Source organism: Eupeodes corollae, chromosome 3 (genome assembly GCF_945859685.1).
Source record: "Eupeodes corollae chromosome 3, idEupCoro1.1, whole genome shotgun sequence".
Taxonomy (NCBI): domain Eukaryota; kingdom Metazoa; phylum Arthropoda; class Insecta; order Diptera; family Syrphidae; genus Eupeodes; species Eupeodes corollae.
The window spans coordinates 77,865,096-77,881,089 of record NC_079149.1 but is presented as its reverse complement, the minus strand read 5'-3'; the positions used below and the strand labels follow the sequence as shown (position 1 = coordinate 77,881,089).

The window sequence follows — 15,994 nt, the reverse complement described above, 5'->3', positions numbered from 1 at the left end:
TTTTCTTAAAATTTTAAAGAATGTTGAAAACAATATTTCTTATAAGTTAAAATAAGTTTGAAGCCATTATCTCAAATTTTTGAAAAGATATCTGAGTCGAAAATCAATCTTTACCAACTTTTGTTAAATTTTCTTTTAAGTTTTTATTTTTTGTAAAAAAAAACTGACAATTCGATTTTTCTTCAAAATTTACTGAATGTAAATATTAAAAAAAATAAAAGTAGTTTAAAGCCAATATCTCAAAGTTTTGAAAAGATATTTGAGTCGAAAATTAATTTTTAACAACTTTTATTTATTTTTTTTGTTTAGGTTTTTATTTTTTTGTAAGAAAACTGTCAATTTGATTTTTCTCAAAATTGTGGCAAATGTTGAAAACAATATTTCTTATAAGATAAAATTAGTTGACAGCCATAATCTCTAATTTTTGAAAAGAAATTTGAGTCGAAATTCAATTTTTATAATAAAAAATGTCAATTCGATTTTTCTCAAAATTTTACCAGATGTTGTAAACTTAATTTTTGGTAACACAAAATTATTTTGGAGATACAATCATTTTGTATTCGTAATTTTTTCGAGTTGAAAAATTTGTTTTAATTTATAATATGTTATATAAAATTTAATTCAAGTCTATAGCGTTATTTGTTCGTGAGGTGTTCAGGGTTAACCAAATGTCGGTGCACATTGGTTTTGAATTTCTGAATATTGCAATAACTGGAAAAGACAGAGTGTGGCAAGGCATTCCACATTCGCATAGTACGGCTAAAGAACGAATCTCTGTACTTGACACTACGACCGAAGATTGGCTCGAGGGTATATTAATGAGCATTCCTAGAAGCGCGAGTATTACGGTTGAACTGTTTAAGGGGAGGAATGCAGCTGGCTATTTCTCTAGAGCACAAACCATTAAAATAACGGTAAAACAGAGTGAGACAAGAAACATTTCGACGATGTTCAAGTGACGTAAATGATCTTATGATGGTAATATCACCAATCAATCTAAATGCTCTACGTTCAATACTATCCAAGAGGCTTAAGTAAGTAAGTTTTTTAAATTGGTATGGTAAGAAAACCGCAATTTTCTTGTGAACCCTTTCTGGATCTTTCTGCTTTTTTATATGTATAACAAAATTTATTTGAAGTCGAACGAAAAAAACGTCGCGAACGTACGGACGACGCACGTACGAACGTTGGTACACACGCACGCCCAGACATCTTTCTAAAATTATGTTCTTTCGACTCTAGGGACCTTGAAACGTCGAGAAATTTCAAAATTTTCAATTTGACTAATCGGACCCATTACAATAACTTCCTATGGGAATATATTAGCAAAAATTCCCAGACTACATACAAAATACAAATGATTCTTAAAAACATAATTTTATTTAAGAAATATTATTCTTTACATTATTTATAGATATTAAAATATTCTAATTATAATTTAATTTGTTTTGTATACCAAAAAAAATGGATGGAAATTAAAGCTCCCAACTATGTTTTATTTAAAGTTTAAAAATAATTAAATAAATTAGTTGACTATGTGCGAGTAATGTTGTAAGGGATGGATGGATGGATAATTTGAGATACCACTTTTTATTACAAGAATTACTCTTGGACGATTCCTCGCAAGGGGCAGTACCTATCCATCACACCTCGGCTACTACTTCATTTAATATTACGCATACATTTTTCAATTTAGAACAAAATACACAACATAATGAGCAAAATAAAAATACATACTTACAATCGATGTGTCGATACCGGATATGGAAAAATATTCAAAACTGGTTAGAAAGTTCACATCATATGTATATGTATACGTTTGTATGTATGTAGGGGAGGCATAACTCCCTACTGGAAATATAAGATTAATTTTTTAATAAAAGTTCATACATACATTTTTAGATTACCTACATTACAATAGAAAATTAAATTTTCTAAGTAAACGTACTAAAGGTACACATAAATATTTAAAAGGTCCAGTCAAAATTAATTACAACACAATACAAATCATAAGTTTTAAACCATGTATGCATATGATATGAACTTCCATTGTTGTTTCATAAGAGTGACAACACCTCTCTTGTTTTCTTAAAAAAGTAAGAACAAAAACTTTTATAAAAATCTGATTGATGACTTTGGGGTCAACGAACTAACATAATTATATACAAATATCTATAAACGTTGTGTATTACCTGAATGAGGAAATAAACAAATCAATATGAGTTTCATATTTCATGTGTTCCATATTATTCTCAAATTGTAAGGGTATATTTTTGTATTAAGGAAATAGACATACACTATTGAACTGAAGATTAATATTTTTACATGCGGTACACGCGCATTTACTGTAATCACGGAACTAATTTCCGGCTTGGAAGGTTATGCAATTGTTAAACATATTTCTCAGCGAACACTAGCCCCAGACAATTCAATCTATGAACACAGTCATCTTCCAAGCAAGCGTATTCAATTTACACACAGTAATCTTTTTTGCAAGATGCTGCATTTTTATACATAATGTATGTACATATAAAATTAATTTTATATTAATTTTCGCCGGATTTCAATCATCTTCAATGCTACTGCAGAGTGCCAAGCTTCGTCATAGTTATTGACTTAATCGTTACTTCTTACTAGACTTTCTTACCTTTAACTTAGAGTCGCCCCTGTCGTTTTCGTCGCTCTAACTCATTCTCTGAATTAACACGCCCAACAGGTTGAAATACAAGTTTAAAATTTATAAACAAAACAGTGGTGGTAAAATAATTTTGGATAAATGCAATGAAATAAATACAAAAAATAATATACAATATCGAAGGGTTAAACAATTATCATGCATAGCACTCCAGAATGTTGCCATTTATACAAAATACATAAGGTAACTTAACCTAATGTAAAACAACGCCTGATGGGTTTTAGAAAACAATTCAAGTTAAATTTAATCGAATTTGAAAATAATATTTTGATAGATTAAAAATTTTTAGAAACTTCAAGTGTAATCGAATGCAGCTTTTATTGTGCACTACAATATATTTGTACTATTTGTCAACGAGATGTTTTGACAAGGCTTAGAGGAATTTAAAGGTGAAATTTAGATTTCGTATTAGAATAAAATCTATTTTCCCTTATTTTTGTTATAAAGATCGGTTTTGAATTCCGAAAACAAAAAATTCCAAAATTTCTTTTAGAACAAGTTCTATAATAATAATTAACTCACTGACTTATTATCAGTCAGGCAAAAATTAAAATCTTCTCGCTAAATACAAAATGTTACCTCAGATTCACTTTCGATTTTGAATCTTGAATTAATAACAAAGAAAAAGAAAGCGAAACTAATATTATCGAAGCTTATAACCGTGAAGCCGTTTATAGCAGCGATACGCTTTACCATTGGACCACAAATTTACATTATTCATAATGAATATAGCCCATTTATTCTAAGACGTGTCTTATGACCCTACACAAAACATGTACGGCAATTTGACAAAATATTTCCTTGAAAAAAACTGAATTGCAATAAATTCATTCTTTAGATTTTAAAAGTAATTTTGTTATGCATATGTCCAGAATTGCATTTTTAAAAAAATCATTAATTTATTAATAAATAATTTATTTCTCTTATATATGTAGGTAGATTTCTTTCTATCAACACTGTTTTATTTTAAGTTAAACACAAACAGCACCGACGATCAGACGTAACGTCAGTGATTCCGGATCCCAAAGACGATCAAGATGTGAGATCTTGGCTAGATGAAGTCAATCAAATGATCTGAAATTTTAATAAAAGTTTTCATTTCGTTCGGTTAGCACGTAAGCGAATGTTGTCTCCTCTGTATAAGTCGTGTGCTCCTGCAAACTATACCCTCGGGTTCTTTGATGGTGATGTACCGTCCCACTAACGATCACATCGACTCTCATAACTAGGAGTGTACGAGTACATACCTACATATACGGATTACTTCTTGAAAAGCTTTTCAATGAAATTTAACACACCGTTTATAAATAATATTTCATAATAGAATCATCCATATAAAATTTGCATATTTTTTTTTTTTGTTTTTTGTAACTTTTATGTTTCGAAATAAGTGAACAAAGTGATTTTAATAACTGATTCGCGTTGCTCCACTTCGTTGAAACAAACGACCAGAAAAATATTGCATAATGAATACTTCAAATAATTCATTTCAAAATAAGTTATGGATTGCAGCATTGATTCTCTGTGTAGGAGTTTCTGTATCGCAATTTCAAGTTTCTGCAGCACCACAGAACAATGGTATATACATAAATAAAATATTAAAACTTAATATTAACATGAACTTTTAAAATTAAGTGTTAAGGGGTTGTGATGGTTTCTGCAACTATAAACGGAGAGATATTTATCAATAATGTCGCAAATACAAAAACTAACAAATCACATATTACTTCTAAAACAATTAATTACTAAACTACATTTTGTATGCAGTTTCTGACTACAAAGAGCCACAGAAAGTGTTGTTTTTAAGAATACTGAAAACAAATATTTCAATAAGTATTCTTATTTTTCAATTGTGCAGCAGAGAATGATTTAGACTAAGGGAGTTTTTTTATTTTATTTCACAATCTTTTCCGATTCGAACAAAACAATAATTAAACATTTTGTTTTGTTTAAAGCAATTTTCAGCTCTTTTATTTTATTAATTCTATTACATGAATTCTCAATTTTAATAAACAGTAGTCATGAGTTTTTCATGAAAATAGTATTTGTTATAATACGATGTTAGAAATAGTTACCTTCGGTTTAATAACTGTCAATTTAGGGTTATAAGATAAGAATATATAAGGACAACTCCTTAACACAAAAGTAACAAACTTTCGACTTGGCTTAATAGTCTGAGCATACACTGGAAAACTTAACTGCCGGCAATTTCGAGCAACTTTTTGGATAGAAAGTATTGTACTGTATTTCTTGAGCTCAATTTTGACAATCAGTTTACTCTCATTTAAGTTAAATATTTTAAAACTGAATGCTTTTTAATTTGAAGAAAAATTAATTTTAAGATTTAAAAAAAATTATTCAAAACCAGGATGAGGGAGAAGTATATAGAGTTTATAAAAGAAAAGAGTCAAGAAAAGAGTCATTTGCCTAAACTTCGAACAAAATTACCAATCATTTCATTGCATTTGATTTCAACATCATCCAATAATTTTAGATGCAAAAAATGTGTTTTTAACTTCAGGCAACGTATGGAAGTCACATTAGCCATCCTTAAAGTTGCCTGCAATATTGAAATATAAATAGAAATACGCTGCCCAATTTAAAAAATTGGCTTACACAAGAACAAGCTGTTGAAAATACTCACATTAAATGTTAACAACTCTTTTTACAATGACACCACACTTGATAATTAATTTTTGAAAATAAACAGAAATTAAAATTAATTAATTAATAATTATTGGTGAATAATTTTTTTTTAGTTTACAAATTAGAATTTTCTACAAAATTTATTTATTAAAAAAAGAGGCTGGGATACAACCCCCACTAACAACTTCCCATCCCGTTTGTCAATTTGTCTTGCTTAAAAGTTTGTAGGTTTTCGTGTTTGGTTAAAAAAGATTGTCAGTTGAATTATACTTAAAAAATATAAAATTACCAACAATATTTTTCATATAAAGTAATAGTTTAGTTTGAAAATCTGGTTTTGTTAAATTATAAATAGTCGCAAACAAATTTTTACCAATTTTAGTAGTATTTATTAAATGTTTACAAATTGGATGAATGAAATTAAATTGCGTACTATTTTTTGTAGATTTTATTTTTTTATGAAAAAAACGGACTCTTGGATTTTCATAAAAAAACTACTGAATATCGAAAACCATTTTTATGAAAAGAAAAGAGTTTGAAGATAGTATTTTTAATTTTTAAAAGCTTTTTGAGTCGTAAGTAATTTTTTACCAAGTTTTAGTATTGTTTTTTTTTTTTATAAGGTTTTTATTTTTTGTAAAAGAAACCTGTCAATTCGATTTTTTCTCAAAATTTTCTTGAATGTTGACAACAATATTTTTTAAAAGATAAAAGTAGTTGGAAGCCATAATCTCAAAGCTTTGAAAAGATATTTGAGTCGAAAATCACAGTACCAACTTTGAGTAATGTTTTATTTTTTATAAAAAAAAAACTGTTAATTCGATTTTTCTCAAAATTGTGCCCAATGTTGAAAACAGTATTTCTTATAAGATAAACTTAGTTGACATCCATAATCTCAAATTTTTGAAATGAAATTTGAGTCGAAATTCAATTTTTACCAACTCTAAGTAATGTTTTTTTAGGTTTATATTTTTTATAAAAAAAAAACTGTCAATTCGGATTTCTCAAAATTTTACCAGATGTTAAAAACGTTATTTTCCGTTGCACAAAATTGTTTTGATGATAAAATCATTTTGTAATCGTACACTTATCCATTTGATACATTTTTTTTGATTTATAAGAAAATCGTTAATTGGATTTTTTTTCAAAAAATATACTTGTTTGGTATCACGTTACAATATATTATATAAAATTTAATTCAAGTCAACATCGTTTTTGGTTCGTAAGATATTTAGGGTTAGCCAAAATTGTCACCTTTTTTTTAAACTGCTGTGGTGAAAAGTTTAATGATTTGTCATAAGTTATTGGTTTCCAAAATTTACAAGGTTAGTTAATATAGACTTAGTGTCATGCCATCTAAAAGTTTTTTTTACGGGTTCTGCCTTTTGTGAGGAATTGACAAAACCTACAAGAGTATTTCATATCATGAAAAGTGCTTTCTCAAATAAGCCGTTCGGATCGGCATAAAAACTAGGTCCCCTCCATCTCTGAAATGAATCGAAATAATGGTTGAGAGTTGTAAGTCACTAGGACCTAGTTCTCTGGGCTGATGAGTCAGCTTATTTGTTTATTTTATAAGTAAAATAAACTAGCAATACATGTTTATGCATTTATCGAATACCTTACATACCCAAATAAGAATTTGGTAAAAAAATGACGAAAAGAGGACAGTTTTCGATTCATTAAGGAACAGTTAACAAGAAATAAATTTGATCCTAAATTCTTTTTGAATTTTTTAATAGTTCTTATGCTTATAAAAAGCTTAATTATTTATGTTAAAACTTTAACTTCATCAGGTGAAAATTATTTGAAAAGGAAAAAATATCAATTTGTATGATGTACTCAATTTTTTTCCTTTCGAATTATATCGAAAAAATGATTGACATTCAAAAATGCCAAATTAGTGTTGTTGTTTTCAGTTCATAAAATTTGTTCGATGAAATCAAATTATTTTCTGTAAATAAAATTCATTCGACAAGAAAGAGTTTTATTTTAATAAATAGTATCTTAACTCTAAAAATTGTAGTTTGGGAGGACCAATGTTACTTCTTGTTAAGCATTAGTATCCGCTTAAAAATAAATGGACTAAAAATGTTCAACTGAATACAGAAACCAACGATGAGAATACCTTTTTGGAAAAGTTGACAAATTTTGTTGGGGAACTCGACTCAATTCATACGCTTTTTTAATATGATGTACCATGCATACCTTTCATAGAGTAACAAGTATTTTTACGACTTCTCCTTATCGTTTTACTACCAGAAATAAATAAAACTTAATTTGTGATTCTTGTTAAAAAATAAACATAACAATCAATAAAGTTTTTTTCTTAAATAATTTTGCAGTCGGTATTTAACTTTATGTCGTTTCTTAACATAGAAAGTAAATTTATATGTAAACATGTATAATATTCAAAATAACCTGTTTGAATTGTGATACAAGGAAGTGGGTTTCTCCCATTATTGTTGAAAACATTTCTTTTTTTCACAATTTTAATATGGTTGAGTAAGTAAAGACAGTGGCGCACTAGCAGAGATTCCCCCGGAACTTGAATAGTAATTTTTAATAATTTTTTTTAGTTTCTCAAATTAACAGATAATTAGAATTTATCAAATATTTAAATTTAATTATTGTTTTGTATGCAAAGTTTTTAAAGAGATACTTATAAATAAATATAAACATATATATATGTATATGTATTTGAAAAGTCACTTCAGCGACACTAATACGCATCCTCTTTCTTTTGTAAAAATTTAAAAGGTTAAAACTTAAAAATTTCTTAAAAAAATTAAAAATAAATTAAGTCCAATTCGGTTACGCCAATGAGATATGGGTTTTATGAACTCCATTATCGTTATTGTTTTACTTACTATAAGTTTATATTTTGAATATTAATAAGCCACATATTGATCACGAATGTTATTGTCTTAGCATCAGTACAGCGATTCATCGGATTAGCCTTTCTTAGGAATCATAATCAATAAGAAAATTTATATAACCCAACCAGTTCAGCTAGTTTATAGTTGAATTTGCAAATTACGTTTTTTTTTAATATAGGTATCTTGAGCTCTATTACCAAGATTTTCTTATTTGGAGTTTAGGAACGAGTATAACATATGCGTGTATAGTAATGTAACTTATTTGAATTCAAATGGCCTTGAGAAGTTAAACATTTTAATTTTTAATTTCTTCTGCACAACCCTAATGCTCAGTTTGATTTATTAATTGGCTTAAAAGTAAAATAAAGATTTGTGCTGATTTAGTTTACACTAGGAAGCAACGATAATATGTTGATTTGGTGGAAATCAATTGATTATCTGTCGGTTTAGTTTTTTTTATTTTAAATATTTGATCAGATAAAAACATTTTTTGGTGGTAACGATGGGCTTGGCAATGAATCAAAAGCAGGGGAAAGGTCACAAAACTTTTAATCCAAAGCTAAAAGATGATACAGCTTGTGTAAATAAATACATACCTACATTTGTATACTCCATTTGTAATCGCATTTATAATTGTTTGAAGTTTAGAACATGTGTGTATTGCTATTGTAATGTATATGTAATTGCATTAATATCTGAAAATTTAAATATTATGGCCAAGAAAGTCTGTACATTCACACATCCGTTATTCAACCGTTTCACATAAATATTAACAAAATTCAATAAATTAAATGTTTTTCAGTCTTTGAGTTATAAAAAGACCGGCTAATAATTCACATTGCATTTAAAAATGACCTTTTTCTTAGAGCTTTTATGCATGTACAGTGTACACTGTACAATGTAGACATATGCTCATAGCGTACATTTATTACTTACATATATTGAAAATAACGATTTATACAGTACAAATACAGTATATACTCTAAATATATGAAGATATCAGTTGAAAGCACAGATATTACTAAAGTTGACCTGATGAGATTACATTTACTTCTTAAAATGGCGTCCTAGATAATCCGAAGGTCATAACCGGATTTATTTATTTTACCAAGATGTTAAATTAAATGTTTTTTTTCAAACTTCTTTATAACGAACTTCCTTTCAACAAAATTCTTTATACCCTAAAGAACTCTTTCAAAATCCTAAGACACCTAAATTTAAGGTATCGAAATACAGTTCTCAGAGGAGGCTAATTATCTACGTCTTATTTTAGACCAAAGAACTAAATTGGAAACTTTATATACAAGAAAGAGTAAAAAGAGCTACCGCAGCTATCTTCTTTTGAAAAAAGGCTCTTTGTTATAAATGGAGCTCACAACCCCAAATTACGCATTGGTTATACACATCGGTAATTAGACAGATTTTACTTCACGGTGTGGAAGTATGGCGTATTGTTTTAGAAAAAGCCATAAGCCGCGACAAACTACGTAAAGTCCAACGTTCAGCTAGCCCATACATAAGCGGATTGTTTCGCACGCTCCCATCTGCGGCTTTGAATACCCTACTCTAAAACTTTGCACTCAAATTACTTTTGTGAAAGATAAGGAAACAGTTCTTGGCCCTCTCTGTACAAGCCCTGTTCTAGCTCAAAAATGCAAGAATTACCTTGGAGAATTCTTCTATAATGATCTCAATATATTAACATTATCGGAATTGACCCAAACTGTTTTTATCAAGTTTAGAAGAAAGCCTCAAGATTTATGTGGTATATAAATGGACGATTAAACTGGCTTAAGTGTGTCCTACTCCATCACGGACAGTCACTTTAAACTAACCTAACCCCTTAAGAAATATTCCATATTATGTTCTTTATAATAAAACATAGCGAAATTCTCTTTATAACGAACTATTTTTTTGGCCTCAAAGCAAAGTTCTTTCTTTATAGATTAATGTCAATTTTGAAATTTGAATTTGTAAAATTAACAAAGCTGGGTTTGGTTGTTGGCCCGATGAAGACTCAATTACACTTTCAAGGATAAGATCATTATAAATCAAGATCAACAGCAACCTTAACAACCTCAAGTTATCCTATTACATTTGGCGATTATGTTGCAATTAATGCAAATGTTGCTAACAAGGACTTCCTTCAGACGAAACAATTTTGAATATTATTACATTTGAGGTATCGGACTAATAAGATCAAATCGAGTTTATTCGAAACAAAAAAATCAACTCTCAGATGGTGTCTCTGATTTCTCCTTTCTTAATTCGAAGATTTTTTTTTATAATAAAACAAAAAACAAAACTTTTCGTGGTGCAATCGAAAATTGATATGTTTTTAATAAATAAATATGTAATTAAATATTAATTTCTTTAAAACGAGCCCAATTTTTTTTTTAATATAAAAGAACACCTGCAGTTTTAAAAAAAATACATTTTCTTCATAACGCCTTTTTTATTAAAGTTCCTCATAACGAAGTAATTTTTTTTTTCATTGAAGGTTTTTAACCCTAGAAAGATAACCATATTTCATAGACCATAAGTGATACACATGATTTATACGTCAATTCAACGTAGGTTATCTTTCTAGGGTTAATAAAGAAGTTTGACTGTAATTGATATTTATATTTTCATATATTCTTACCAATGATCCAATGACCATAATAAGCTGAAAGCCCCCTCATTAATATTCAGGTTGACATTTGAAAATAATTATATGACTCAGAACAAGAGTCATATACTATAAAATTTAATTGATAAAATAAAATTGGATTACACCCAATAAAAACACGATAAGTTCTTGTTTTAAATTCGTGGGTTTTGGGTACGTAATCCTCTTAAAAAATTCAAACGCGAAAGCTATTCGATTAGTGAATTAATATTTAATGCCATGCATAGATAATACTTTAAGATACAAATTTAATTTATACAACGCGTTACATAAGCGAAAAAAATCCCATACAGAATTTTTTTAAACACTATGAATCAAGAAAATTGAATTATTTTAATTCATATATGTAAATGTACATTAGAATGGGTCAAAAAAGTAACTATTTTTTAAAAGCTATCGAAAAAAACTTATTTAAAATGACAGATATGTGGAAAGGAATTATCTGACGAAAATTTTAAGTATGACGTTTTTGGGGCTCGTTCTTACCAAAACATGAACAGATAAATTCTATGTCTTAATAATTTAAGTTTTGACTCAAGAAGTTGATTGAAATATAAAACAACTATGGCAGGTCACAAGTTTTCGCAAAGCTTGTTCGTCATTCTGATTGTTGTTTTTGCCTCAGCTTAAAAACAGATTCTTTTGAAAGTTTAATGATTGTAATGTACAACATATTTAGATACAACGCGTGTACCAATATAATAATTCCGTTAATTTCAAAGAAGATCAACGTATGTATACATACGATTTAGAATGTTTATGTTTAGTTCAGCTTATATGGTCAACACATTTAAATATTTAATCGATTGCCCAACAGGTAACATGACTATTTACAATAGTAGAGAATAGTTAACTACAATGTTTTAATGAAAGTTCACATCCTTATATGTATTTACCCTCCTAATTACGAGCACCCACACATTTTAAAGACTTAAAATAAAACAACAATTTGCATAAATATCGTCTTTTTCAGAGAAAAACGACACGCCATTTCCATTAGAACTACAACCTCCATTAGTTGACAATTTACAAGACGCCGTCGATAGCTATGGTAATCCCATAACTTTCTCTCAACCGATACAAACTCCGGATGGGAGGAAAGTCGTTACCGCTCAGGGTGTGCAATTTGAAATTCCCAATTATGCTTCGGGAATAACTGAAATCAAGAAGCCAATTGAGAGTTTGCTTCCACCATTTGTTGGTGAGTCATCCTCCAAATACTTTCTACAGTGAACGACTAAAATATCGACTATATTGACAACAACTAAGAACGAGAACACATACTCAGAATATGCACACAAGCTTCAGAACCCTTTGATCATAAATATTTACAATAACAAAATAACTAATCAGTGACCCTGCTTGCCCCAAAATCCCAAACCTTCACCTATGGCCAAGCTAACTTTAAATGCATAAACAATATTAGCAAGAAAAACCATCCCTTTGGTGCACAATCAAATCAGTCCCCTAGCATATGCTATTTTAACAGGGTTTTATCTAACTTTCCTAAAATCAATCATCCATTATTAACAAATCCCATATCCCATCACTTTAGATCCCAATGCAGCTGAACAACAGAAAGATGCTTTTAACAGCCCTGGAATTGACTACTCAACAGAGCAAAAGGAATACACTCTTCCCGATTGGTTAGCTGATTTCAATGACCCTGATGTTGGACCAGGTGTCCCATATACTCCATCTAATGACGAAAACTCCTTGAAAGTTTTGTCTTGGGACTTAGTACCCCCGAAGGAGAACGATCCTCACACAGAAAATACAAACTTGGGAATTGTACAACAAAACAGATTTCCCACAACATTTCCGACAAAGCAAGCATTCACAATCAATCAAGGGGTACAAATGGCAATAAATCAACCCAGAACTACCACACCAACAACCAGTAAACCAACCACGACAACAATTATGACAACAACTACTAGTACGACTACAACAACCCCATCACCCGTCACAAAAACAACCGATGCACAACCATTGAGTACTGCTAGTGAAATCTCATCTGAAATATTTGAATTGCCAGGAGGTAATTCGGAGGTTCTGCCGTCGTGGCTGGAAGGGTTTGATGATCCCGAGCTGTCTATAGCAGTGCCATTTGAAATTCCTGAAGATAATAACGAATACAATCACACACTTTCAAATGATTTGCTACCACCCTTAGAACCATTTGAAGATCTTAAAGTTTTAAGCGTTCCTGGTTTCGCACCAAATCAAGTTCAACCAGATATAACCACCACAGAAGCAGTCCCTAATACCACTCCATATCCCATTCGCACAACTTCCATAAAGAGTACCTTTTCGACTTTTAAACCATTTCAATTTAAATTTTTACCAAAACAACCCACAAGCCCCCCAATATCTTTTACGCAAAAGCCACTCTTCACAACCACTAAAACTACTACCATACCCACAACAACACCTAACACTATCACCGAAAGTCCAATCCCAGCCCGAATCCCTCCATTCACGTTAAAGTCATCGGCGCAGCCCACTGGATTTAAAATTAATTCTTTTATGTTAACACAATCAACTGTAAAACCAACATTGCAAACTCTTTTTGATGTCAAGTCAAATCCGTTCCTAAACTTAAAAAATGGACAATTTGGGTTTACATCCTTCCAAAATCCCCCAACAACAACAACTACAACAACAGCTTCTCCAGCTACGAGTGAGTTTATTTTGGGCAGTGTGACCACTCCATCATGGCTGACAGGCATCAGTCACGTCAATCCAGGACCAGGAGTACCCTTTTCTTTACCTGAAAAAAAGGAACCAGAGCAAACTTTTAATGGAATTATTTCACCAACAAGTCAGGTTGCAGAGCAAACAATTGATGGGGTAACAATACAAAAATCAATTTCATCTGAACTCCCACCATTCAATTTCATTCATAACTCTATCCCATCCCAGTCCATTCTCCCCAACAATCAAACCTTTATTTCTACTTCTACACCATTACCGGAACCATCGAGACTTTTCACACCACCTATGGTAGTGCTGCCAGACATAGACGATTATACCAACCCCGACGACGGCAACTTACAATCGCAAACAATTCCAATAAACAGTTACAATATTCCAGAAGCAACGGAATCAAACACGAAACCAACGTCTAAGGTTACATTTAACAAGAGTAATCAAGGAAAAGTGATTTCGAACAGCGTTTTTGAACCCGTGCAACCTTCTACGAAACCTTTCTTCGGTGTATCACAACCAGCTAATTCGATTGGTAAAATTTTAGAATGTTACTTTTCTCAGAACTGTCAGTATTGACATTTCTGACCTTAATTACTTCGCTTATAATAAAAACAATTTTGTTTATAGGATTTGAAAGCTCAACTCTAGGTCCCGCCTTCCAGTCTCAACCTTCAACGGCAGGAACAGTTTTTGCTGGCAAGTATACCGGTGGCTTCAAAGGAGCTCCTGGAATTTTGGGTGGACAAAATAGACCAGGTTATGCAATCCAACCTGATGGCTCAATAAGAGACCCTGATCACGCCGTTCTTCAACCAGGACAGGTCGCAGCACCTACAATAAATTTGCAGTCGCGTTTTGATACCTCAAGCCTTCCAGACGTGCCAACACCTACCGCAGGCTTCGGCCAAAAAAGGGACTACAAAGGTTCATTCGGTGGTCCACCGGGTGTTCTAATTCCATATGACAATGTATCACCAGTTTAAAGTGAAATTATTAAAATTTTTAGTTTTCTTTTTAATTTAATTTCCCTTGTTTCTGAAATTGTATATACACAAAAATTATTTTTCCATAATATCTTTAAGATTCTATACATATGTACGTTTATCATACAAATTTATTAAATGCTTAAACAACTTTTATAAAATATATTAAAATAAATTCATTCATTAATTATAAAATTTGTAGTATTAATTACTTTTTTTTACAAGCCTGAGAGCTTCCGATTAGTGCCCGTCTGTCGATTTTGGTAAAAAGTTTAACCAACTCAAAAGAGTTTGGAGTCAACTTTCTTTCTTTGTTGACACGAAAACCAATTCTTATCAGTTTTTCTTGTTTTTGAATGTTTTAGTTTATTGTAAAAAAAAAATAAGTTAACGACAATCTTAACCAATTTTAATAACTTGCTTATTGCAACTAACTTATTTAAATAATTGCTTATAAAAACAAATTGGATTTTTCAAAAAAAAAAACTGCAAAAAATAAATAAAATAATGTTGAAGTCGATACCTTCATTTTATGTTCTAGATATTTGGATTGAATATCAGTTTTTAAAAAAACTGTCAATGGGATTTTGTAGTTTTACTTAATGTTGAAAACAGTATTTCTTACAAAAACAAGTAAGTTTTAAACCATCATCTTTAAAAAAAAAATGGAGGTAATATCATTCCCAAAATATTTTTCGTTCATAAAACAACTTTCATTTTTTTTCGAATTTATTTATTTGGTATCAAGACACAATTAAAAATATACAATTTCATTGAAGTCGCCGCCGTTATGGGTTGGAGAGATATTTTTGGGGTCAACCCAATTTTTCACTTCTTTTGTTTTAAATTTGAGAAAGCACTTTTCATGACAAGGATTTGTCAATTCCTCGCAAGAGGCAGTACCCGTGAAAAACTCAAGGCCTCGGGCATGACAATAACATAATATTAAAAGTTAAAAATGGGTTTGATAAAGAATTCCGAAAAACCGTTATACTGATAAAGTTAGTTGACTTGTTTCTCACTTCTGAACCTGATAAATACACAATCAGTGTATAGACGCCTCTAGGCACATCGGACCACAGTATCATATCTGCTAATTTCTCGTGCCAAACAAATCCAGTTAAAGAAAGAGCTCCAAAGAGAACCGATTGACAGTACAAGAAAGCCAACTGGGACGGTCTATATAATTTCTTCAGTATCTTTAACTGGTCGCTATGCTTCTTCGGTAGCTACGTAGACTCCAGTACGGATATGATTTCTAGTATGATTCGTGTGGGAATGGAAACCTTTATCCCGAATAGGGTTAAAAGTATTAAACTCAAGGTTAAATCATGGTTCGATTCAAGCTGCAAAGAGGTTATCAAGGAGAAAGAGGTGAGCTTCCGGTGTTTTGAAGCCAACCCAATCG

The 15,994-nt window shown here is 30.5% G+C and overlaps 1 protein-coding gene across 3 annotated transcripts; it reads left to right on the top strand.

The window, feature by feature from the left end:
* The first annotated feature begins 3,706 nt into the window (after positions 1 to 3,706).
* Positions 3,707 to 14,785, top strand: LOC129948935 (mucin-2). 3 transcript variants are annotated; one of them, XM_056060084.1, is made up of 5 exons: positions 3,708 to 4,273; positions 11,865 to 12,092; positions 12,447 to 13,744; positions 13,817 to 14,135; positions 14,231 to 14,785. In XM_056060084.1, the coding sequence occupies exons 1-5, from the start codon at positions 4,162 to 4,164 to the stop codon at positions 14,584 to 14,586; spliced, it is 2,313 nt and encodes a 770-aa protein (XP_055916059.1). In that variant the 5' UTR covers positions 3,708 to 4,161; the 3' UTR covers positions 14,587 to 14,785. The 3 variants fall into 3 exon arrangements, with proteins under 3 accessions (XP_055916060.1, XP_055916059.1, XP_055916058.1); XM_056060083.1 differs by having other exon boundaries at positions 12,447 to 14,135; XM_056060085.1 differs by lacking the exon at positions 11,865 to 12,092 and having other exon boundaries at positions 3,707 to 4,273; positions 12,447 to 14,135.
* Positions 14,786 to 15,994: the final 1,209 nt, after the last annotated feature.

Coding starts and splice junctions, on each gene's coding strand:
- LOC129948935 (XM_056060083.1), top strand. CDS start 4,162: ATGAATACTTCAAATAATTCATTTCAAAATAAGTTATGGATTGCAGCA. Junction 4,274..11,864: donor TGCAGCACCACAGAACAATG/GTATATACATAA, acceptor CGTCTTTTTCAG/AGAAAAACGACACGCCATTT. Junction 12,093..12,446: donor TTTGCTTCCACCATTTGTTG/GTGAGTCATCCT, acceptor CCATCACTTTAG/ATCCCAATGCAGCTGAACAA.